Source organism: Medicago truncatula, chromosome 3 (assembly GCF_003473485.1).
Source record: "Medicago truncatula cultivar Jemalong A17 chromosome 3, MtrunA17r5.0-ANR, whole genome shotgun sequence".
In the NCBI taxonomy this organism is placed as follows: Eukaryota; Viridiplantae; Streptophyta; class Magnoliopsida; order Fabales; family Fabaceae; genus Medicago; species Medicago truncatula.
This window is the reverse complement of record NC_053044.1, coordinates 44,851,384-44,875,141: the sequence shown is the minus strand read 5'-3', so window position 1 is coordinate 44,875,141 and position 23,758 is coordinate 44,851,384. Positions and strand designations below refer to the sequence as shown.

At 33.0% G+C, this 23,758-nt stretch overlaps 3 protein-coding genes across 3 annotated transcripts; 2 read left to right on the top strand and 1 right to left on the bottom strand.

Moving 5' to 3' along the window:
* Positions 1-1,704: 1,704 nt before the first annotated feature.
* LOC11428193 (uncharacterized protein HI_0077) lies at positions 1,705-7,333 on the top strand. The gene is made up of 4 exons (XM_003602168.4): positions 1,705-1,952; positions 2,040-2,159; positions 4,878-5,108; positions 6,813-7,333. The coding sequence occupies exons 1-4, from the start codon at positions 1,770-1,772 to the stop codon at positions 7,173-7,175; spliced, it is 897 nt and encodes a 298-aa protein (XP_003602216.2). The 5' UTR covers positions 1,705-1,769; the 3' UTR covers positions 7,176-7,333.
* Positions 7,334-12,147: 4,814 nt separating this feature from the next.
* Positions 12,148-13,449, bottom strand: LOC112420248 (uncharacterized mitochondrial protein AtMg00810-like). The gene has a single exon (XM_024779001.1). The coding sequence runs from the start codon at positions 13,447-13,449 to the stop codon at positions 12,148-12,150; it is 1,302 nt and encodes a 433-aa protein (XP_024634769.1).
* A 3,219-nt stretch (positions 13,450-16,668) lies between these two features.
* On the top strand, positions 16,669-22,250 carry LOC11417417 (spermine synthase). Its single transcript, XM_003602167.3, has 11 exons — positions 16,669-16,828; positions 17,677-17,897; positions 18,003-18,047; positions 18,541-18,617; positions 18,699-18,821; positions 19,216-19,320; positions 19,393-19,465; positions 19,598-19,669; positions 20,718-20,913; positions 21,500-21,629; positions 21,772-22,250. The coding sequence occupies exons 2-11, from the start codon at positions 17,708-17,710 to the stop codon at positions 21,835-21,837; spliced, it is 1,077 nt and encodes a 358-aa protein (XP_003602215.1). The 5' UTR covers positions 16,669-16,828; positions 17,677-17,707; the 3' UTR covers positions 21,838-22,250.
* Positions 22,251-23,758: the final 1,508 nt, after the last annotated feature.

The following is a 23,758-nucleotide window of genomic DNA, read 5'->3' as shown; positions in this document are numbered from 1 at the left end:
GCACTCAATTTTTTTATGTGATATTTGTTTTTCCTTCTTTTCTTGGTGAAGTTTGTTTATCCTCTTTTGAAGATGCAACAAAACATTAACAATATATCAATAATATACATTTCACTTTTTTTTTTTTTAAACTAAACCAGGACGATCATACCAATTCACATCAAGTAGGTTTTTTTTTTGTTACAGTGGTAAAAACAGAAACAGAGGAAAAAAAACCCCAAAGGGGAAAACTAAGATCTCAAGAACAAGGTTCTTAAAGCATCTGTCCTCAATAACGGGCGGAGATCGTCAGGAGGATGCGGGTGCGCTAACAGAATATCATCCGAAGAAGCTCCTAGCTTGGCCAGGAAATCTGCACACTAGTTACCTTCGCGAAGAGTGTGGTGTAGCGAAACACTACCCTGAGATAGCAGAATTTTAATTTCATGAATCAGCACTGCATAAACATGATATTTCAAAGAGGCTTCCTTGACGGTTTTGATAGCAAGGAGAGAGTCCGAGTAACACGCCGTAGCAGCAAGTAGGTTTAAATATAGAGTCTCGCTAAGAGGACACCTATTAATGATTCAATGATAGAAATAATTGATAAGTTTTATGTAGAACAAAAGTTTGTAAAAAAAAAATGTAGAACAAAAGTTACTTTTTAAAGTTTCAATACAGGTGGATTCTAGTGTGAGGGGCCAATTAGGTCCCTCACCGGTGGACCACGAAAAAAACACCAATAGATTTGTTCAACCGTTTAGATTTGATTAAAATAAAAATAAGAACATTTGAAACATTCCACATTCTATCTAGCCCTTACCCATCTCTCTTACCGTGTAACTGCCTTCTTTCAAATGGTACTACAAGGATGAATTTTACCAAGTCCATGATCCATATCTTCTCCTTCGTCCATACTACTTTTACTAAAGATGAAAAAACCGTATATGGTACACAGTTGTATCACACACCCACAATCTCAAAGTTATAATAATGGTATTTCCATCCGTATCTTTTTTTTTGTTTGTCATCCATTTATTGCAAGCTTGAAACTATTATTAATGGAATATCCATTTTTCAGATAATCGAATTTTTTTCTTTAACACAATAACAATAATACGAATGTATAATTATTAAAGAAGGATCAAATTAAAATCCGTCCAAATTATATTGCTCTTCTCAATTCACCAATGGTTGATCAATTGAATTTACTCCATAACAATGACTTTGAAAAAACGAAAAGAAAAAGTAGTTTCTTCTTTAAAAAAAATTAAATCAAAGGAAAAATTAATGATTTCTGAAATTTCACCATTAAACATCAAATTTTTTTGTTCAGGGTTCATAATTTGATCTCATATTTTTATGGTTTGAGTGCATGATCATTGGAAGTAAAGATAGCATCTCATTTTGATAGAAGAATTATAGTATAACATAAATGAAAGTCATTTGAGGATAACGTTGAATGTGAAAAGTTAGACATGTTCTCCTTTTAATTTGAATAAATCTGAACCATTTATTTAATCTAATGGTATTTTTTTCGTGGTCCATCGATAAACGATCTAATTAAACCCTCTCCCTATAATCCACCTTCCATACATTATCATTCTCCAAACAAAGTTTATTTTTTAAAGTTTAAAGTTCTTAACAAACGTCTTGAGGGCATTGATAATACATTTCAGTTTCATCCTTCAAAAAAAAAAAAAAAAATACATTTCACTTTCAATTCAGACAATTTTAAAATTTGGACGTAGGAGCTGGATAGAGAAATTTTCATTTTTCAACATATCGAGATGGGGGCTCACGAAGAAACCTTGGTGGAAGCAGCGCTCCGAGTTTTGAACACCGCCGACCCATTCGAGAAGGCGCGACTCGGCGACTCAGTAGCTTCACGGTGGCTCGATGGCACCATCGCCGAACCCTACAACCCTTCCCTCACCCTTCCCATCCCTGATCGCCCCGCAAGGCTCTCCAGTGTCTCTGCACTTTCTTTCCAATAATCCTTTTACTGTGTTCGACGAAATTCCTCACTGACATAAATGGCTTATTTTGTTGTTTTGCAGGTGAAGTTGGTGGCTCCGAGTCTCATGCCGAAGTTGGGTAAAGCAGGAAGCTTGCAAAGCAGGGTGAACATTGTGCATAGTCTTGCTCATATTGAGAGTTGGGCCATTGACCTATCTTGGGTACTCTTTTTTTCACGCCTTGTCTATCTATATATGCTACTTTTTGTCCCGAAAGTACAACTTAGTTGGTACCTGTTAGAACATTGATATGCAAGAGTCTAAAGTTCCAACCCGAGATTCTCTGCACTTAAGTGTGTGAGTCCCTAACACCTAGGTACTTCAAAAAAACAGAAAAATATTTGGGTTATGACCGTGTTCCCGCATTTATATTCTAACAGCCTCGTATTAGTACAGAAATTTGGTGGATCCCATAATTAAAAACCAATAAATTTTATAGAACTCTTCTCTTTTTGTCTCTCTGTCTCCATATGGAAGGATTTTTTTATTTATTTCGAGAGTATCATGTTTGTAAACTGCACATTTCAATGTGGAATTTTCATTTTAAATAAGTTTTGTTGAGGGCTCTGTGCTACACAACAGCAATGGAGCCAGACAAATAGTATAGTATTAAGAGCCTCGCGGCGCATCCATTTGCATGTGGAAGGTGGGTTTTTTTAACCTCTAAATATCATGTGGGATGTATATGATGCGTACAATGCAATATGAAATTTCATCACGTTGATATGAAGTACAAGAGAAAACTTGAGAGAGTACTAGTGTCCCGGAGACCTTAGTTAGCATTTCCGATATTTTTACCGCCAATTATAATAGTTCTGAACTTTTTCTTGCCATTCAATGGTTTTCACTCTGTTTTATCATATGAACTAACAGACATGGATATCCCGAAACTGCTTAAGTATCGATGTCATACATCTATCTGATACCAATATGCATACTGTGCTCGTATCCAACAAGGAGTAGCCTCCATTTTTTAAAAGAAAAATAATAGTTCATACATTTGGGATACAATTTGAAAAGATCCGGCTCCTCTGAAGTGAGCAACTCACTTTAGAGTGTAGATGAACAATATCAACCGTTATTTAATAAATTAAAGGTAGATATATTCAGGTGCATCATAGCAAATCACGAGTTTGTTACAATAACAACCCTTGATTTTCTTACTTTACACTTTTCTCGCTTTAGAGGATCCTTGCCCAATTTGAAAAAAGCTTTCTGTACAGCCTTGTTCTGTACCGAGTTGTGAGCAAAACTAGTGTGCACGCCCCTTTATTAATTCTATGATCTGGTGATACAAAAATTAGAGAGAAATATGGTTCAGATATTAATGCAAATGTACATGTTCTATTTTGATCATGTTGGTGACCGACATCTTGAATTGAAAGAGTTTTCTCTTCCTGAATAGACTTGGGATTATGTTTTCTTGGATCATTAGAATTGACACTGGTAACTGGTTAAGGCAAAATACATCTGTGACATATTTAAAGGGACAGTAATGTATTTTCGACATGGATAAGAGAGATAATGTCTGTTTTTTTTTGGTTACGATCACAAATTCGCAAGGGCTTTTTTGTAAGTCTTGATCTTCATCTAGATATATAGTTATACTTCTCATATACTTATACATTAATTAAAGATATCAATGCCACTTTTCAAATATTGTCATGTCGTAGTAGGCCATATCAATATCTTTAAATTTTAAGAATTTCATGTATCCTCGCATCTGTGTATCATAAGAGTATCATATTAAATATATTTGTAGATGGGCTTCATGGGTTTTATGTGAGGTCTTCATCTTTGCACAAAATAATGAAAAAGAAATCTGACCATTTCATGTTCCCATTTGTTTTTAGCTTATCTCTGTGACGAAGCTATGGGCTCAACATTCTTTGGTGGCAAAAACATGTGATCGCCTCTTGTTTGTCTCTGCACAGTTTTCTATAGTACCTGTCTTCTAGTCTAAATCAGGTGTTCACTGTTCAAAAAAGATTTACTTCTGTAACCCAAGTGCCCTAAAATTTGAGTAAATTGCACTTTTAGGGTGTGTTTGTTACATGGAATGAAAATGTATTCCCAGGATTAACGTTCCTAGGAATGTTAGAGTGGGAATTTTATTCCTAGGAAAGTTTGATAAAAGTGTTTGTTTGATGATTTGAATTCCTGGGAATTCTTTTTTAAAGCCGTGATATAATTTATTAAAATACCCCTACTATGTAAAACATATGTCTCCTCAATTTTCTCTTTATTTTTTTTTTTTGCAAAGCATCGAATAATCAAACTAACGGATTTGATAATTTTAATTTATCATACACCAATTCATCCATGTCTATGTACTGTTACTGATACAATCAGAATCACATGAGTTTTGTTAAGTTCTAATTGAATTATCCACCTTGAGTATTACAGGTGTGTAATTTGTAGCAAAACCTGTGTAAAGACAAGAAGAAAACGTAACACATAAGTAGGTAGAAACGTGGGATGCCATGCGGTTACAAGGGGTAGAAATGAACTTTTGAGATATTAATGGATGTTAACCGCTGGGAATAAGTCATTCCCATCCTTTGTGCTGGGAATAAAAAATGGGAGAATATAGTTAAAAATAATTACCGGGTATAATTAATTCCTTGGAACCTTTTTGTATGCATGTGTACCAAACATTGCAATAAATAGTTCCCATCTTACATTCCCAGGAACTTATTTTGTAGAGGGGAAACAAACGCCCCCTTAGATGTAGATTGTTGAACTAAAATTTAGTTGGCTCTTTTAGCTGTGCATTTGTTATCGTTTGTTTGGAAAACATTTAGTTTTTTCATACAGTTGATGGGCTACTGGCCCTGCTTTATTGGTAAAAGTATTCAGATGTATAATAATTTCTTGCAGGATATTATAGCTCGTTTTGGTAAGCAAGAGGCAATGCCTAGAGAATTCTTTACGGATTTCGTGAAGGTGGCACAGGATGAAGGGAGACACTTCACTCTTCTTGCTGCACGACTTGAGGAGCTAGGTTCTTATTATGGAGCATTACCGGCTCATGATGGTCTTTGGGATTCTGCCACCGCCACTTCCGAGGATTTACTATCACGATTAGCAGTTGAACATTGTGTCCATGAGGTATGTCTTACATTGGTCCTTTCTGCCATTACCACTTTTGGTTGTTTATGGTTTTGCTTTATGTTTATGATGAATTTGATGCAATTAACCTCATTAGATAACTATATCACATTTTATTGAAAATGAAGATTGAATCAAGATAGTTGCTTGTCAGTGCATAATTTATGGTATTTTTTGGGGGTAAGGTGGGAGCGGAGTGCTTAAGCAATTTTTGGGGAAAACACCTTCAGAAGCTCTGATTTAATGAAAAGAAATCATTGTGTTGCATATAGGTTTCTTTTTGTAGTGCTTGAGTGAGATGAGAGTTTGTCCTATCTCATGGGGTCTTGCAGTTTCTAGTATTGGTCAAGTATTTTTCCTTTGGAGAACTGAATAGAGTTAGGTTTTCAAACACAAGTTGCAGTTAAATGTTTTATCAGCAAATTTTGTTTTGTGGTAGCACCATATGGGGTTCTTTAATGTTTGTAGCTGGTGCAAAATATCAAAAAATTTGAAGTAGGAACTCTTGTCTTCGGCAGGACTTAAAAAGGATTTATGGCTTTGTTGTTTTAATGTCATGTGTATTTTCTTCTTTACTCCCCTACCCAATGATGTGATGAGGTGTTTTATCCTTTGGTTATGTATTTTTTCTCCTGCACTGCTAGATAAAAATCAATGAAGAATTCATGAAACAATCAGGTGAAAATAAGGATGTTTCTCTCGTAAAATTTATTTTCTATGTTAGTTTAGTTTAAAAGAATATAAAGTATACTTTTTAGTGAAACTATATAATGTTTCACATATGGTTTGGTGCTAAGTTGGAAAGAAAACCGAGTATAACTATTGAATTAAAAGGGTAACCAGTGCTCTAAAGCTCCAGCCATGACAGGATCTGGGAGGAGTTGGCTTTATTGTGGATATTTTTAGGGTGTGTTTGGATGGTGGGTTTAGGAGGGGAGTGTTTACTTTTCTTTTTTTAAATCAGGGACATTATAAAATGATTTTTAGAAAATTGAGTTAACAACATGATAAATGATCATATAATACTTCAAAAACGCTTGATTTATTTTAAAAAAACATTTTACCTTGTTCATAATTTAAAAAATAAAAGTGAGCCCTCCCCTCCCTTTCCCTCCTAAACCCTCAATCTAAACATACCCTTAAGTTGTTTTGCCTTATATTTGCAAAAGGTTAATTTCACTGCTCAAACCAATGATTTCCTAATCACATAAAAACAACTGCAACTATTGCATCAAGGCTCTTCTTTGAGTGTAATTCAAAGCTGTCTACATGTTTATCAGTGTAAAAAAAAGTTTATTACATGATTACCTTATTGCATGATTACATCATTCAACTGTTTTAACAATTTTGATATTAACATGCTCAACCTCATCAATTGAGGTGAAATACAATTTTGGATTATTGTATAAAAGTAGTTATATATTGGCAATATATCTAAATTAAAATCGATTTATTGTTTATTAGGTCGACAACTAAAATGGAGTAAACATTAACGGTTTCCCTTTTTCTGGCTAATATATTTCCATTTAATTTAGTATTATTGCCATTAGGCTTTGAATCTCTTAGGCTTGCTGCTATGCTGATTTCAGACTAAAGTTATCTGAGAATGGGCTCGTTATCCCCTTTTCCCTCTCACACACATGGTTACACAACATCAATTTGGTATTAATCTAAAATGTACCCCTTGGTTGAGTGCCAATACAGGCCAGAGGACTTGATGTGCTGCCTACAACAATCTCACGTTTCCGCAATGGCGGTGATGATACTACGGCAAATTTACTGGAAAGTGTAGTTTATCCAGAAGAAATTACACATTGTGCTGCTGGAGTCAAATGGTTCAGGTATCTATGCCACAGGTCTAGAAATCCAGCCTCAGATCAAGAAATTTGTGCAGTGGAAAATGGAACAACAACAGGGGGGGATGAAGTGATTTCGAAGTTTCATGCAGTAGTAAGGACATATTTCAGAGGACCGTTAAAACCACCTTTTAATGAGGCTGCTAGAAAAGCTGCTGGATTTGGTCCCGAATGGTATGAACCTCTTGCTGTTAAAGTGCCCAATGCATAATAACAGTTTTAGGCCTTCTATATGCAAAATGTTTGAAGTAATTTTTAAAACAATACTAGTTTAATATATCTAACAACACTTTTACTTACGCACTTTTTTTATATATGGAGTGAATTTAACTTGTAATATTTAACTAAACGTTGCTATTTTATGGTACAGTATTTTTTTTCCCAGTTACAAACAAAACATAAAAATCACGTATATTTAAGAGTAAATGCATCAACTTGCTTAAGTGGTTAATGAGCTTCATCAAAAGAAAAATTGTTTTAAAGAACTTGAGTTTAATTTATGAATAAAACGATTCTTAATCAAACTTTTACTTATATTTCAACCATTTTTTTTATAGAACAATTTTGATCAGATTTTGCTGGTCTTCCATCCAAATTTTGGATTAATAGATCACTTCCCTAGGAATGGGAGGATTAAAAATAAAAAACAAGAACCTCCAACTATATCCTGCTTTTTTTTTTATTTTTTTTATTTATTTTTTTATCATTATCATCATCTAAAGTTTGGATTTTAGGCCATCCACCTAACAGCATCAGGTGCAGTTTATAACTTTTCAGTAATCCAATTATTTTGGACGAAAAAGAAATTTAAATGACTTTCCAATCATCTAAAGTATATTATTTAATGGCAAGAAAATACATAAACCAACTTTCTCTTACCACCACAAAAGGCAACTCCATCGTTACGTTCTTAACTAAGACCACGAATAAGAACAATTTTAATCTTTCGGATGATTGGAATTGTGTGACATGGAAGACCTTATGAAATGGTTCATTGTCTATGGAATAGTATTTCTTACTTTTAATTAATGAATGAACTGGTGCCACGTATAATAAACCTATTTTTTTAAACAGTTAGAATAAATTCTTTTTTATTTTATGCAATAGATTCTCACTTGAAGTTGACATTTTGAGTTTTATGTAACATATTTTTTAGATTAAATATATTGAAACACGTATTATTTTACGTTCAATTTAATTTTAATTAAAAACAATTTTCTCTTGGCCCAAAAAGACAGGCTTCTTCAAAAGACGCACGATAATTTAAATCAATCCAACCAACGTTTCAAATATTTGAAAAGAAACTTTATTTTTGGGACATTATTGTTGAAATTCAGAAACCTTTAATTTCTTTTTTTGAGACATTACCATGTCCTTAAAAAGAAAAAGAACAATTATATGAGACGTACATTAATATTCCTGTTTTGTACTCATCCGATAAACCGACATCTTAGCTGCTTTACACATCTGGAATATTGCAAGCCATATACTACAAAGTAGTTCTTGACTCCTCTACAGATTATGAAATCTGTTCTTGGTGGTGGTAAATGGTTTGGGATATTTCTTGCACCGAATTATGTTTTTCACGTGTTGCATGTGTTCAGTTAATCAAATAAAAAACCAATAATGTATTGATTAAGTGGTAGATGGTGGTCCCCGTAAACTTAGCTCAGTTGGTAGGGACATTGCAGATATTGCATAATTTATGCAGGGTTCGGGGTTCAAACCCCGGACACCCCGCTTCTCCACATTTAATTGTGTGAGTTCTAGCCACTAAGCTACTAGACCAACAAAAAAAAAAAAGTGGTATATCATGTGAGTTTTTTAAGCGTGTGGTCAAAACTTTCATCTCCAACTCTTGTCTGTGAAAAAGATTCAATTGAAAGAGGAGAACATACATTCTGCATCCACTAGTTATTCGACAGAGTTTTTTGCTAATTAACAAGGAAAACTTGAGCTCCGTAAATGAACGGTGAAATTGATCCTTTCAGAATAGTCGATTCTTGAATCAAATACCGATTTTATTTTATTAAAAAAAAAATGAAATTTCATCACGAGAACACCAAGCCGTAGACAAACAACATAAATGGTAGTTGATGCAATTTTGTAACGATAAAAACACAAATATCCATTTAAAACAATATTAATTAATTTACCCAATAAAAAATAATATAATACATTGTCTAAAAATACAGTTAATATAAAAATGATATTAAATAATTAAATACAGACCCAAAGAAAATATTTTCTTGAAAATAAATCTTTTTTGGAAAAAGTCAATAAACATATATAAATTAAAATAGTATATATTCAAAACAAATTAAAATAGTATATACTCAAAACATCGACACTGAGTGTCAAAAATGTAAAATGTTTGATGTATACTTATATGTGTGTATACACATTGATAGATATAGGTAGATGAAAGAAAGTGACGTAATGTTTTTTTTTTTTTTGAAAGAAAAGTGACATAATGTATTAATGATGTGTTGTAAAAAGAGAAAGATAAAAGTAAAATTAGGTGTTAGAATAGAAGGAATATAAAGGAATGAGATTTTTTGATATAAAGGGAATAAGGCTCACTAACATACCACATGTGAGTTAAAAAAGTCTCAACTCTCATCTAATGACAACAGAGAATATGACCACACCACTACAATAAAATAAGTCATTACAACGAAACCCCTTTTTTAAAAGCACAAAACCACTTTAAAGGAAGACTAATGATATATGAATATCATTTTGGTACAACTAACAACTCTTTTGCAATTTTTTAATATATTTTTAATAATTTTGATTTGCGTGCTTCTCACATTATCAAGTCATCAATGTCACCAACCATAATGTCACCCAAATATTATGGCATTATCAAAGGGTGTTGCGTAGGGATGGCAATGGGTACTCAATGGATAGGATACTATAGTACCCATCCCCATACCCTCATTTGTAAAAAATGTCTGTACCCGAGTCCGTACCCTCGTGGGCAACAACTTTAGTGCCCTTCCCTACACCCTATGAGCACCTAAGTGCCCATACCCGCACGCATTACCCACACTTTCTCTATGAAAAGACAATAAAAAACATCACAATTGAAATAAAACTATGATCCAAAATTATTTAAATCAACTAATAAAATAGTATGAATCGTAGTATTTAGCCAAATAAAAAACATCCAAAATATCCCTCAAAAATTAAAATAAATACATTCAAATAATCGTAGTATTTAGGTTTAAACTTAAATAGCTTAGATTTTATGTTTAGATTTAAACTTGAATAGCTAAATAAATTAAATAATTGTACACCAAAAACAAATAAAGTATTTATTATATTATATAAATTTGTACATGCGGGTTGCGGGGCTGGGTAGTATAGTACCTTTACCCGTGTCCATACCCATTAAAATTTGCGAGTAATTACGCTACCCGTGCCCATACCCATGAAAGTGGGGTTTTATCCTACCTATTGTGGATATTTTTTGCGGGTGCCCATCAGGTCTGAGTCCAATTGTCATCCCTGGTGTTGCATTAGTTGTTCAATTTTGATTGTACATATAACACAACTCTTAAAAGAAAAGAGAGTGCATTCAAAATTCTACATCTCGCGAAGTTGACCTTAGTTAAAAGACTCTCGTTTAAAAATCATTGGCTAAGGTGGTGCATATATTGCACCCTAAACTATACAATGTTGCGAGGTTAGAAAAACTTCAACTAATATACATTTTTAATGACCCCAAATCAACTATCACTCGCATTTTTTTCTCAAACATTAGCCAAAAAATAAACATGTTCCAACACCATTTGTTTCAAAAAAAATAATTACCTCCTCCATCTCAACCCAATCCTCTCCAACACCCCACTAAAGTTTTAGATGAATGCCTCCGGAGCACTATTTAAACATTTTAAAGTAAGTAATTATTCTTTAAAAATATTCAACTTTTTAATTTATAATGCAATAATTACACAAACCTTTATAAATATTTACCATTTAAAATTTTTAACCGGTGCCTCAGAAATGTTAGTTAACATTTCCCATATTTTTACCCGACACTAAACCAAATCATCCACCGAATATCTTGTACCGTATCTTATTTTTCTCTTCTAACCAATTTGTCTCCATACCGCATAAGAACTACGACTTTTTGAAAAATTATATGTTTTATGAAACCTCTTTGAACCTTTCCTTTTGAAAAAAAGTGAGTGTGATGTCATTCTTTTATTTTAGAGAAGTTTTGATGTCAGTTAGGATATTGTTAAATTAAATAAACAGTAGTCAGATGAGCTTAACTCAGTCGGTATGAGCAATACATACAAGGTGGCCATCACCAAAAAAATTAAATAAATAATATAACATATAGTTCTTTCTCGCAACATAAAAGTAAAGAGGATGATGTGCTTTAATTTGAAAGAAAAATGTCGAATGTGTCACTTAATCAAATATTTGACAATAAATAACCAAAAAGTCAAAACAGCTTTTTGAAAGAAAAACTAGATTCGATGATTGTCTTTTTATTAATCTGAAGACATTGGTGTCAAATATTTGGTGTCGATATTGTATAGACAAAATTAATTTAAAAATTAAATTTCTTTTAAATTAATTTAATATAAAATAATATTTTATTAAATATATGTATTGCATGTTCACCTAATATTCATCTTATTTCTGTTTACAATAGTTTGTTTTTTTCTTGACTAAATTAGTTTAATTTGTTAAAGAGAAAAAGAAACACGCTATCAATATAATTTGCCCCAATACAGGCTAGACGGTAGGATAGTTTGGCCTATTTCCAACTCCTGTGTGTATAAAATAGAGATATTATGAGTGTTTTTATAAGAAAAAAAATAAAAGTTCATTAATAACATGATAAAGAGAAATTAAAAGAATTAGAAGAAGAAAAATAATAAATAGTAAAATGTATGATTGGCAAAAAATTATTAACGTCCCATTGTATCGTAAAGTGAGTTATAGTTTGTATTGGAAAGGCAAAAGCATTCTCATTGATCAATTGCTTAGAGTTAAATTACATAGGCTAGTGTTTATATATAGATAAACACAGTTGACAAAATAACTCCGTAGTAAAACTATTAATGACAGAATTAACTCTAATAAAAAACTTATTAACTTGCTAGTAAAAACCAGTTGACTTCTAACTCTATAGCTGTGAGTTAATCTCCTAACACCCCCCCTCAAGCTGGAGAGTGAATGTTCATCACTCCGAGCTTGGAGTGAAGCTTGCAAAAAGTTGCAGATTCAAGAGCTTTGGTGAAAAAATCAGCTAACTGATTTGCAGAACTAATAGGAAGAAGATGGAATAAGCCAGCCTGAAGTTGTTGCCGTACAACATGACAATCGATATCAATATGCTTTGTTCTTTCATGAAAAGTGGGATTTAAAGCAATATGTCTTGCAGACTGACTATCACAATAAAGAAGAGATGGTTGAATGAAAGAGATTTGAAGATCTTGAAGAAGATAAGTGAGCCACTGAAGTTCACAAGTGGTTGATGCAAGTGCACGATATTCAGCTTCCGAAGAGGACCGTGAAACTGTGGTTTGCTTCTTAGAACGCCACGAGACCAAGGATGAACCAAGAAATATGCAAAATCCAATAATGGAGCGTCGTGTGGTCAAGCACGAAGCCCAATCAGAATCACTAAAAGCTTTGAGCTGAAGAGAGGATTCTGTTGGAAAAAACAATCCTTGTGCAGGTGCACTTTTAATGTATCTCAAGATTCTCATGGCAGCTTCATAATGATGAATGGTAGGATGTTGCATAAACTGACTAAGTTGTTGAACAACAAAACTTATGTCAGGTCTTGTATTTGTGAGATACAATAATTTTCCAATGATGCGACGATAAGCAGTAGGATCATGAGGTGGAGCAGAACTGTCATATAAAAGCTTGGAATCATGAACCATAGGAGTTGAACATTGCTTAGCAGCAAGCAAACCAGTATCGGAAAGGATATCTAATGCATATTTCCGTTGACAAAGATGAATTCCTTTGCGGGAACGTGACACTTCTAGGTCCATAAAATATTTTAAATCACCAAGATCTTTAACTTTGAATGTATCATGCAGAAATTTCTTGACATATTCAATACTACTGAGGGAATTTCCCGTAAGTATAACATCGTCGACATAAACCAGTAGGGCTGTGAAAGAACCATTTTGAGATTTGGTAAATAAGGAATGATCATATTCTGAATGTTTGAAACCAATAGAAACTAGAGCATTTGACAATTTTGAGAACCATTGTCTACTTGCTTGACGTAGACCATATAAGGACTTTTGCAATCGACAAACTTGATTGGAAAATTCTGGTTGAAGCCCTGGTGGAAGTTTCATATATATTTCTTCATTTAAATCACCATGTAGAAAAGCATTATCCACATCGAGTTGTTTAAGGAACCAACCGTGTGCAGCTGCAATAGCAAGTAACAAACGCATAGCTCTGATACCATATTGGAAAGGCAAAAGCATTCTCATTGATCAATTGCTTAGAGTTAAATTACATAGGCTAGTGTTTATATATAGATAAACACAGTTGACAAAATAATTCTGTAATAAAATTATTAATGACAGAATTAACTCTAATAAAAAACTTATTAACTTGCTAGTAAAAACCAGTTGACTTCTAACTCTATAGCTGTGAGTTAATCTCCTAACAGTTTGTGTCAATTTTTTTTTAAAGTGCCTTGTAATTCGAGAATGATAAAATATTTTAAGTCTAGAGATTTTTAGACTGAATTTTAAAGGCTAACATATCCTTTAAAGACATATGTTAAGGTTTCCAAAAAAAAAAGGGTATTGAGGACAATTAAATTTTAATCTTTTGAGAAATATATTAGCGCAATTTTTAATATAAAATTCCTATCTTTGATATTTTAACGTATGTCGTTAAACATTTTTCTTATGTAATTTAGTTAATTTATTAATGGTCACTTATTATTTCGAGCACAAGTACATTAAATTTGTATTTGTATCCTTTAAGTGTCAGATAGTTAACATATTAATTGATTTTGCTTATAGATGTTCATTAATATACATGCCTCGTGCTCGATACCAATTTTATCCACAAATATCCGTGTGTAATAATTTTTCCCATGTCCTAGGTTTGTGTTTTTTTTTACATGAGAAAAGGAAAAAAAATAAGGAAAAATAAATTACGTCCTTACAAAGGACACCCCAAGAGCATCAACTAGTAAAGAGGCTTGTATTTCCATTAGTAGCTCCCAATTAGAGGATATACGTTACGTTCTTACGTCCTTAGAAGGAGGATTTTGAAGCACAATTAAAGGATCTACGTCAATAGCTCCCAACTTTACTAGCACATCTGCACAAGCATTCCCTTCGCGAAAGGTGTGATGAAGAGATAATGTTCAATCTATTTTCATGAAATCTCTAATAATCTCGGGCTCATTAGCATAATGTTGAAACTGAGATATTCCTTCTGTGACAAGTTGAACCATGTTCAAGGAATCTGAGAAACACATTACTTTCCTAAATTCAGTATGCCAACACAGTTTGATTCCCACCAAAAGCGCTTGTATTTCCGCATGGAGAATATTGGACAAACCTACACTTCCATAGAAACCAAATTGAAATGTCCCATCATGGTTATGCACCAAGCCACCAAACCCCGTCTTCCCTAGATTAGTAAAAGCACTTCCATCTACATTGAGAATCATGTCATCCTCATCCTCTTTATTCCAACACACCTCACAAATTGTTCGATGGGAGGTTGGATTTCAAAACGTCTGCTTGGAAACCTGTAGTTGAGTAAAGTTAGATGTTATGATGTGGTACTTCACATGAGTTATTCCCTTAAAAATAAATTTGTTGCGAGAGATCCAAATATTCCACGTTATCAATAGAGCTAAGATACCCACTCCATCCACTAAGGTTATGAGGATCTTTGAAGTATTGTCTAGACCAGCCTTCTCACACATTGCTTGAACATCCCTAAACTCATAGTCAGTCAAAATTTCAACTGAGCGACATAACATTAGACAATGAACAATAGTTTCATCTTCATTGCAGAAAGGGCAAGTAGTCGTTAAAAGGACTCTTCGATGACACACAATACTTTTAGTTGGAGAGACTTGTGGCATGTTGCCATAAGAGAAATTGCAAACTAGCTGAGAGATGTAACTTCCAAATCCACTACCAAGATCCTTGAGAAATTTCATTATGATGTTGAGATAAAAGCCAAGTATAACCACTTTTTGCATTATATTGCCCATTCAGACTAGCAGTCCAAATCCAAGTATCCTTCGAGGAATCAACAAAACAAGGAAATATCTGTTGGATGGATGTAGTAATATTAAGTGGCAACAAAGTATGTAAATTTACAACATTACAAACCTCGTCATCCCACATGTCTCTGATCTTCAGACAAATATCAGCTGGAGCAATATCTTGGACCACTTCACATAAAGGTTGCTTCAAAATTCAAGGTTGGAACCAAATATTTGTCTTTTTATTTAAGAAGCTTTTGATTAAGTAATCTTCAAATCATGAGGGACATATAATGTAAAAATCACCCATTCTAATCATAAAATTTCCAAAGTATGGGTTTAAACATTTTACTTAAGGAGACAAAATCTCTGCATTATCGTTTGGATCAATCAATTATTTATTGGTCTAGTTATACATCTCGAAAAAATAAAATATAAAAGAGTAGTGGTGGGATTTATATATTGGAGTGATTTTAATCTACACTCCTTTCACTTTTACGGTGAAACTCTTTAAAATTACAATAAATAAAATAATTAATAAAATTATTGATCCCTATAGAAATATCAAATATTATTTTTAATTTCTAACAATGACACTTCAAATATTTTCTATTAGCATTTTTTCTTGTTTTTGAGTTAATTCATGTTTTTTTTTTTTTTTTTTTTTTTTAAATTGTAAGTTATATTTCAGCTAGTAGTGGATGGCTTTTTCAAAATGTTGAAGGAAAATGGATTAGTGGTTTATCTCGTAACTTGAGTAAATGTAACGCGTATTTAGCAGAGATTTTGAGAGTTTTTAATGGTCTCCAAATTGTTAGAGAGAGAGGTTTTGCGAAGGTTGAGTTGCATGTTGATTTGAGTGTGGTGGTGCATACCCTGCAAACAACTTAGGATGGAAGTGTTGTTGGTTGGCGTCTCATTCAAGAAATTCGCCGGTTGCTTGCTCTGGAGTGGGACGTGAAGATCTGTCATTCTTACCGTGAGACGAATTCGTGTGCAGACGCTCTTTCAAACATGGGTTGTGAGTTATGCCTGTGTTGCATGTGTATGACTAGTGTCCAGCTAGACTTAGTTCTCTGGTGTTAGCTTATGTTATGTGGATAGCGACTCCTAGAGTCGTCTCTGTCTAGTTTTCTCTTTTTCCGGGCTTAGGCCCCTTTGTTTCAAAAAATAAAATAAAATAAATATACGTAGAACAATTAAATCTATTTAAGTCTAAATAAAATCAAAACAAATGAATGTTGACTCGTCTTTAACGTCGTCGTTCAATTTTCAACGTGATAACACCTTTAATGAGTGATATGTAGACAATCGATAGCTCAACTTATCTAAATTTTTTTTTCTTCTTTTTTTGACAGAATCTAATTTTTTCTTCTTCTTCGTAAAAAACAAATAAAAATAGAAAACATGAATGACTTAATATTTTATTGGTGGGCATTAAAGCTTAATTTAATAGAGTTTAATGGAATCCCGTTTTCATGTGGAGAGAGAATAAAAATCTTATAAATTGATACATAGAGACTCCATTTTTGTTCCCAGAAGAAGCAAGCAGATAACTGTGAGAGAGAGAGAGAGAGAGTCGTTGCGTTTGTATCAACAACACTCTCACCGATATTCACACCAGACAGGTTTCTCTTCACTCCTTTTCTTCTTGTTTTTTTTTTTCTTCGTGCATATCCTAAACCCTAGTAGTTGCGCTCAATAAACGCGCACCTAGATTAATTAATATTACAAAAATTGTGTTTTTCGATGCTTCGCTATCACATGTTGATGCTTTTCTGATTATTCAGTTAATATCATGTTATTATTATTATTGTTGTTGTTACTAAGAATATTAAGAGAATACCCTGTTTTGTTTTCTTATTTGATTTATCAACACTCATGGAATGATCCACGCTACAATTGCCCATGATTTATTATTGTTTTATAGAAATTGATTTCATGCATGCTGCAGACTGATTTCTGCTTTTATATTATTGTTTAATTAATTTCATGCATGTTATTATATACTTTTATTTGAGGGAATGTTATTATATACTATTATGTATAGAATCCCTAAAAAAAAAGTATAGAATTGTAATTTTCCCCCCTTTTTCTGGTGGCTTGTTTTCTTCAATCACTTTTATTTTATATTTTAGGTTCTGTACTCTTTGTCAGTGACTAAAACTATAAACTTTAATTTATAAAGCTAAATAAATTAAAAAATAAATGCAATGCTTTTAAGCTTTGCTAAACTGGGTTTATGATTTTGTATAAGTAGATACTTTGCTTGAAATTTAAATGTGATTTTTTTTTTTGGGTGTTGTTATTTTCTTCTTCCCTTTATTCTCTGCTCTGTTATTTGGGTTTTGTGAGTATTGATTTTTGATTTCTGAGCTCATGTCTAAGGGAAAGGCGTCATTTTTTGTTCTTTGAGATTTTAATTATCATTGTTTAATTTTTTTTTTTGGTGACAACTGGTGTATTAATTATATAGAGACTGGAGCCAGTGAAGAAAAGGGTCATTTATGGGGGACGCCGTAGAAAGAGGTTTGGAATGCCAGAAGACTATGGATGGGAAGGCGAGTAACGGGAATGGTTTGGAGAAGGAGATTCCTTCATGTTGTTTGAAAGCCATGGCTTCAGCCCCTGAGTTGGAGGCCAATTGTCACTCTACCGTTGTTTCTGGGTGGTTCTCAGCATCTCAAACTTGCTCTGGTCATTATCAGCTTTTTAATTTTGTATTCATCCATATATTCCCACTTCCATTCCATTCGACTAACAACAATCTTTTGTTTCATTATGTGGCATATTTTTTTACAGAAAAATCAGAGGAAGTTCTTTATTTCAACAATCCAATGTGGCCAGGTGACTGTTATTTTGTACATGCAATTGTTTTTGCTTCATGTATTATTGCCTTGTAACTTTGGAGTGTGTGCTTTTTTTTCTTTCTGATGTTTGATAACTGAAATTGCAAATGTTTTTACTATTAAAGACAATCATATTCTTATTTTTCTTTATGACTTTCTTGTTTATTGTAAAATAAAATTTGATACAATTGGGCCTTCATGGAGAAGGATGAATTTGGGGGTGGGGGTTACAAAAGTTATTTTATGTCTTTGAAAATAACTCTTGGCCAGAGAGGATAAACTAAATGTTTGATCTTACCGTATCAAACTTCTTTGTTAATCCTTTTCGAGAAACATCCTTTTTTCTATTCCCTCGTCAAATTGATGATGTTATTTGTGAACTTCATATTGTGGTAACATACATTTTGAAATGCTCTCACTTTGTTGCCAAGTATGTCATTTTTGTGTGTATATGGCGTCTACTGATGGTTTTGGTGTGTGTCTATCATTAGGAGAAGCCCATTCAATCAAAGTAGAGAAGAAATTATTCCAAGAAAAGTCATTGTACCAAGAGGTCTTGGTTTTTGAGGTTTGGCATCTTCTTCCTATATTGTTCTCTTCAATTCTATTTATAAATGAGAAGTGATTAACACTTATCTTCTTTTTACAGTCATTAACATATGGGAAAGTTCTCGTACTTGATGGGATTGTTCAGTTGACTGAGAAGGATGAATGTGCTTACCAGGAGATGATAGCTCATCTTCCCCTCTGTTCCATTCCGTCCCCCAAAAATGTAAAGTCTTTTGATCTGATGATCAGCGTATTGGTATTGGGTCTCAATTTATATTGTGTCTTCTTATTGAACAAAATATTGAAGTACTGTTGGTTTCAATTCAAAAATACAGTTCTCTATTATCACTTAGGGGAAATGATACTGCAGAACTACGTACATCCTTTGATATTCAGCAGTCTCAATGTCGCTTCTTCCTGCTCTATTCTTTAATATTTTGGCGATCTTATCATCTTGACAATGTATTGGTTATGGCTCCGATGCTCTTATGTGTATGGAGGAAAGCATTTGAGACTGACTAAAATTTGAAAGGATTGAATTCAATTCATTTTTATTATGCCTTTTTTCCCATACTGTTTTCACCGTCTGCTAAATAATTTTTATGTTGCTAATTCAGGTTTTAGTTGTTGGTGGTGGAGATGGTGGGGTTCTAAGGGAAGTATCCCGCCACAGCTCTGTGGAGCATATTGATATATGTGAGATAGATAAGATGGTTATTGATGTAAGTTATGACTTATTTTAATATAACTCATTTCATTAATGAAATGAACTTATTGCAATGGTTATTTTGTAGGTTTCTAGGAAGTTTTTTCCAGAGTTAGCTGTTGGGTTTGACGATCCTCGTGTACACTTGCATGTTGGTGATGGTATATATGTTTGATGCTAGTCTCATTTTTAAGTTTGTTATCGTGCCAACTATGGCTTTAATTTACTGATTACAAACTATTAAGGCTTTGTAAGCTTATTCACTTAATACTCTTCCCACCCATTTTTGCTAGCTATTGAATTTCTTAAACGTGCACCTGAAGGGAGGTATGACGCCGTAATTGTTGATTCCTCAGATCCTGTGGGTGAGTAATTTAAATTCAAAATGGTCTGTCCAATTTGTTCAGTAAATAATGCACATTATTGGAATTAGCACTGAACATAGCATATGTTATTTTGAAATGAAAAAGTCGTGTTTTGAGGAGGATCTATATCTTCTCACTAGTATGGAAATTGCTTAACTAGATCATTGACCCGAACCCTTGCATCTCAATCTAACACACTTGTCGAAGTTGTGGGTTTTAGATAAAAAAAAGGAAGAAATAGTAAAAGCTTGAATATTGTGATAATAGTTTGATGGTGACTTTCTACAAAGACTAGATACTAATTCATATTTATAGGGAAACAAGACTCTTAATCCTAAATAAATAGATAAATCAGAAAACAAACATAATAATATCTAAGTAATATAAGAGATAATCTAAGATACTCTAAAATTATAAAGTGGTCTAATGAGATAAACTAAGGTACTGCAATATGATATAGAGATACTATTAGATATTGAAGGAGTTTGAAAGAGGAGGTCCCAGGTTCGATCCCCTGAAACTAACATAACTAACTTCCAACACTTCTAACATTTGCCCATCAAAGACAATAAAGATACTGCAATATAATATAATATTAGATATTTCTAATATTCTACACCACTGTTCATATCAGGTCTGTTCTTTACTTTGTGTCAGTTTAGCCTTCATTTATGAGAAAATTTCAGTGATGACTTTAGATTGTTTCATTGGTATGATTGATCATCTGTGTCACATACAATTTTGATTTGAATTTTATTGAAAAACGTGATTTCTTTCATATTGTTTTGTTGGCTGCTGGTATAGTGCTTGACTATCTATGTGTCACATCTACATTACATATAAATCAGATTTGATTTTTATTCAAAACCTTCGTTTTCCTCCAATTTTCACTGAATTTTCGTTCCTAAAATATTTATATTGAACTATCCGCTAAACTGAAACTGATCAGCAACTTATTAATTTCATGTAATGTTAAGCAGAATTAGATTCTTCCTTTGTTGGTTGGTTATTTTTATCAACAACTCACGATATCACTTTTGTAATTTAGGTCCTGCCCAGGAACTTGTAGAGAAACCATTTTTTGAGACTATATCTAAGGCATTAAGACCCGGTGGAGTTCTTTGTAATATGGCAGAAAGTATGTGGCTTCATACACACCTTATTCAAGACATGCTCTCCATTTGTCGAGAAACATTTAAAGGTTCTGTACATTATGCATGGGCAAGTGTTCCAACATATCCAAGGTAGAGTTACACTATTCAAACTGCTGGTAAATTAGTATTTGATTCTACTTTGAAGTTCCTTTGATTTTACTTTTAAAAAATTTCTATTTTCCAAGTTTTCTGTTTCTACATGTTGTGAGAGTAAGGGTAATTTTTCTTACAGTGGGACACTTTAACCCCATGATAAAGTTAATCCCACTGATGGATCTTCAGTAATTGTTGGTCCCACAAAATTTATGATTATGGTTGGTGTGTTGCTGGAAAAATTCATAGGAATCATGAAACTTTCATTTTCCATTTATTGAAAATATTACAAATCTGTAGATAAAAAAGTTAAAATTTAGGCTGTTGATCCTAGCCTTTTTGGTTTGTGTCACGTTGCATTAGTGTGCTTAAACGCTGTGGTAGGTTTTCACATCACCTTCTTGAGAGGATTCACTTTGTTATAATGGAATTTTTGGTTTAAGAAAGCCTGAGATTTTTAATTGCCTAGTTTGGCATCAACTGATCTGTGCCTTGACAATTACTGAACATGATTGTAATTTTGGTTCATCTTGATGGCATTGGTAAATTATATGATGCATAGTATTCCTTTCTTGGTATGCAGTGGTGTGATAGGGTTTCTTCTATGCTCAACAGAGGGGCCACATGTTGATTTTGTGAACCCCATCAATCCCATTGAGAAGTTAGAAGGTGCTGATAAGCATCGGAGGAATCTTAGGTTCTATAACTCAGAGGTAAGTATATGGTCCATATATTGCATTTACTTATTTAACTTTATTTATTGGTTCAAATTTTGCAGCAAAATATCAGGCATTTAAGTGCAAATATCAGAATCCCTACATGCAAGAAAGATCTTACGACCCTTTTCTTATGCAGATACATACAGCTGCTTTTGCACTGCCTGCATTTCTGAAGAATGAGGTGAGGTTGCTCCGTCAGTAGCAATGCTTGCTTACGTATTGTACCACTAGTCATCTGGGGAAATAGATTATTGTGGGAGAAATAGGTACCAGGTGTGATTATTTATGTCATCCGATTCCGTCTGTGAACCCATTTAAGCCTCGTTGAACTCTGGGCTATTGAATGGCCTTGTCTCTAGTTTACAATATTATTAGCCTCTTTTTGTGGTTGCGTTTAAGCTTGAAAGCACGCATTACCAGTTATTAATGTATTAAAATAATTTGGGATGCAGAGTGTGGATTTTAACAAATATAATTTTGCATTTTGTCAAAATAAAATAAAATTTCACATAGGAAGTGTGTTTATATGGCTTTTGTGAATCTGTAATATGGGATAGTGGCTGAGTTGGATGAGAATTTGGTTGAGTTTGCGGTGTTTATTACCGTTGGTACAAACTGTTGCTTTGGGGCTTTGAGCTAGTGAGTCACTATCTAGCTTTTAATTTTTTTAATTGTTTCTTTTTTTTGTTTTAATTTGTTATTTTTTTATTCAAATGATCCATTGGATAAAAAATAAACAATAAAAAGTGATCCATTGGATCTTTAAAATCAATTGGATGGACTAGATCCATCCATATTGTTTAATGGATGGATTGGATACAATCCATTAAAAATAAAAAATGTTTTATGGATGGATTGGATGGATTTTGTAGTGGATGGATCGGATGGATATGGATTTCATGGATCTAATTGCCACCCCTACTAGTGACCATGGAACTTTGTCACATTTGAAGATGAAAGTGGGAAGGGAAGAGTAAAAAGTAAATTTCATCGATGTATTATGCTGAATTACAAAGTAGTTATGATGGTGAGTGTAAAATCTATGGTTTTATTTGACAAAAGTAGCAGACGAGTAAGCAATGGTAAATAAAGCTATCATAACTGTCTAATACATCTTAAACATCTATAGACGATGGTGGACAAATTCATTAATATTTCCAGCAAAAATAATCCATGAAATTCCTTTGTTATTCGAGATGTTTAATATGTTAATGCTAACAACAAGCTATCAACTAATACACTCTTTTTGTATCGGATTCCAATGATTTGGTGAGACCTATATAGTGTTTAAATATGCGTTAGAGTGTGTTGGTAACACTCAACATTTTGCACTAAATGCGTAGTATCTTTGTTAACTCGAACAATAGATGATCTTTCAATATACTATACTACTACACATTTTTTAATTATTTAAACAATTAAATTATATTTTTAAATATCCATACCATTCATCCAAAATTTTAAAATGGATTTCACTGATTGAGGCAAAAGAACCGTTGCCATGCAAAGCCACTATTGAGAGTTTGAAATTGAATACTCTCATTCTGTACCAATTATACACGACCTTTCGACAAGAAGTTTTGGTATTTGTGTAACTGCTTCATGTACACAGACAATATTTATACTCTTAGGAGCCTCCTAACAATATTGTGAAACTTAATGTGGACGAGGCCAATAACTCCTTTAACAACCTGAAGCTAGCTAGTCTTGATTAGTTAATTGGATCATTGTTCCCTGAATTACATGCAATCTCTTATGGTTTGATTGTAACTTGAGCAATGGTACATGATCCTCCAATTGATAGAGGATTTGATGATATTTTAATTTATCAAATGATTAAATCATACTTTCTTATTAGTTTTGAAACTAATTTAAAAAACTATTGTTATTTCAATATAACTTTCATTGATAATTCTAAGTGAAAATGACTAGTATGTAATTACATGTTTCATTTAATTAAAATTGCAATGTAAAAGTATCATTTTCTTTTCTTTTCTTTTCTTACAGCACAAGGCATCCATCTCCATTGATTACATTGCAATAGTGTAATCTGGTACCTTTTTTTTTTTGTTTTTTTTTGAAAGAGGTACTGGTACCGTTATTCATTTTACATTTGCTCTAGT

Coding starts and splice junctions, on each gene's coding strand:
- LOC11428193 (XM_003602168.4), top strand. CDS start 1,770: ATGGGGGCTCACGAAGAAACCTTGGTGGAAGCAGCGCTCCGAGTTTTG. Junction 2,160..4,877: donor GGGCCATTGACCTATCTTGG/GTACTCTTTTTT, acceptor AATTTCTTGCAG/GATATTATAGCTCGTTTTGG. Junction 5,109..6,812: donor TTGAACATTGTGTCCATGAG/GTATGTCTTACA, acceptor GTGCCAATACAG/GCCAGAGGACTTGATGTGCT.
- LOC112420248 (XM_024779001.1), bottom strand. CDS start 13,449: ATGAGAATGCTTTTGCCTTTCCAATATGGTATCAGAGCTATGCGTTTG.
- LOC11417417 (XM_003602167.3), top strand. CDS start 17,708: ATGGGGGACGCCGTAGAAAGAGGTTTGGAATGCCAGAAGACTATGGAT. Junction 18,048..18,540: donor CAACAATCCAATGTGGCCAG/GTGACTGTTATT, acceptor GTCTATCATTAG/GAGAAGCCCATTCAATCAAA. Junction 19,321..19,392: donor TAGATAAGATGGTTATTGAT/GTAAGTTATGAC, acceptor GTTATTTTGTAG/GTTTCTAGGAAGTTTTTTCC.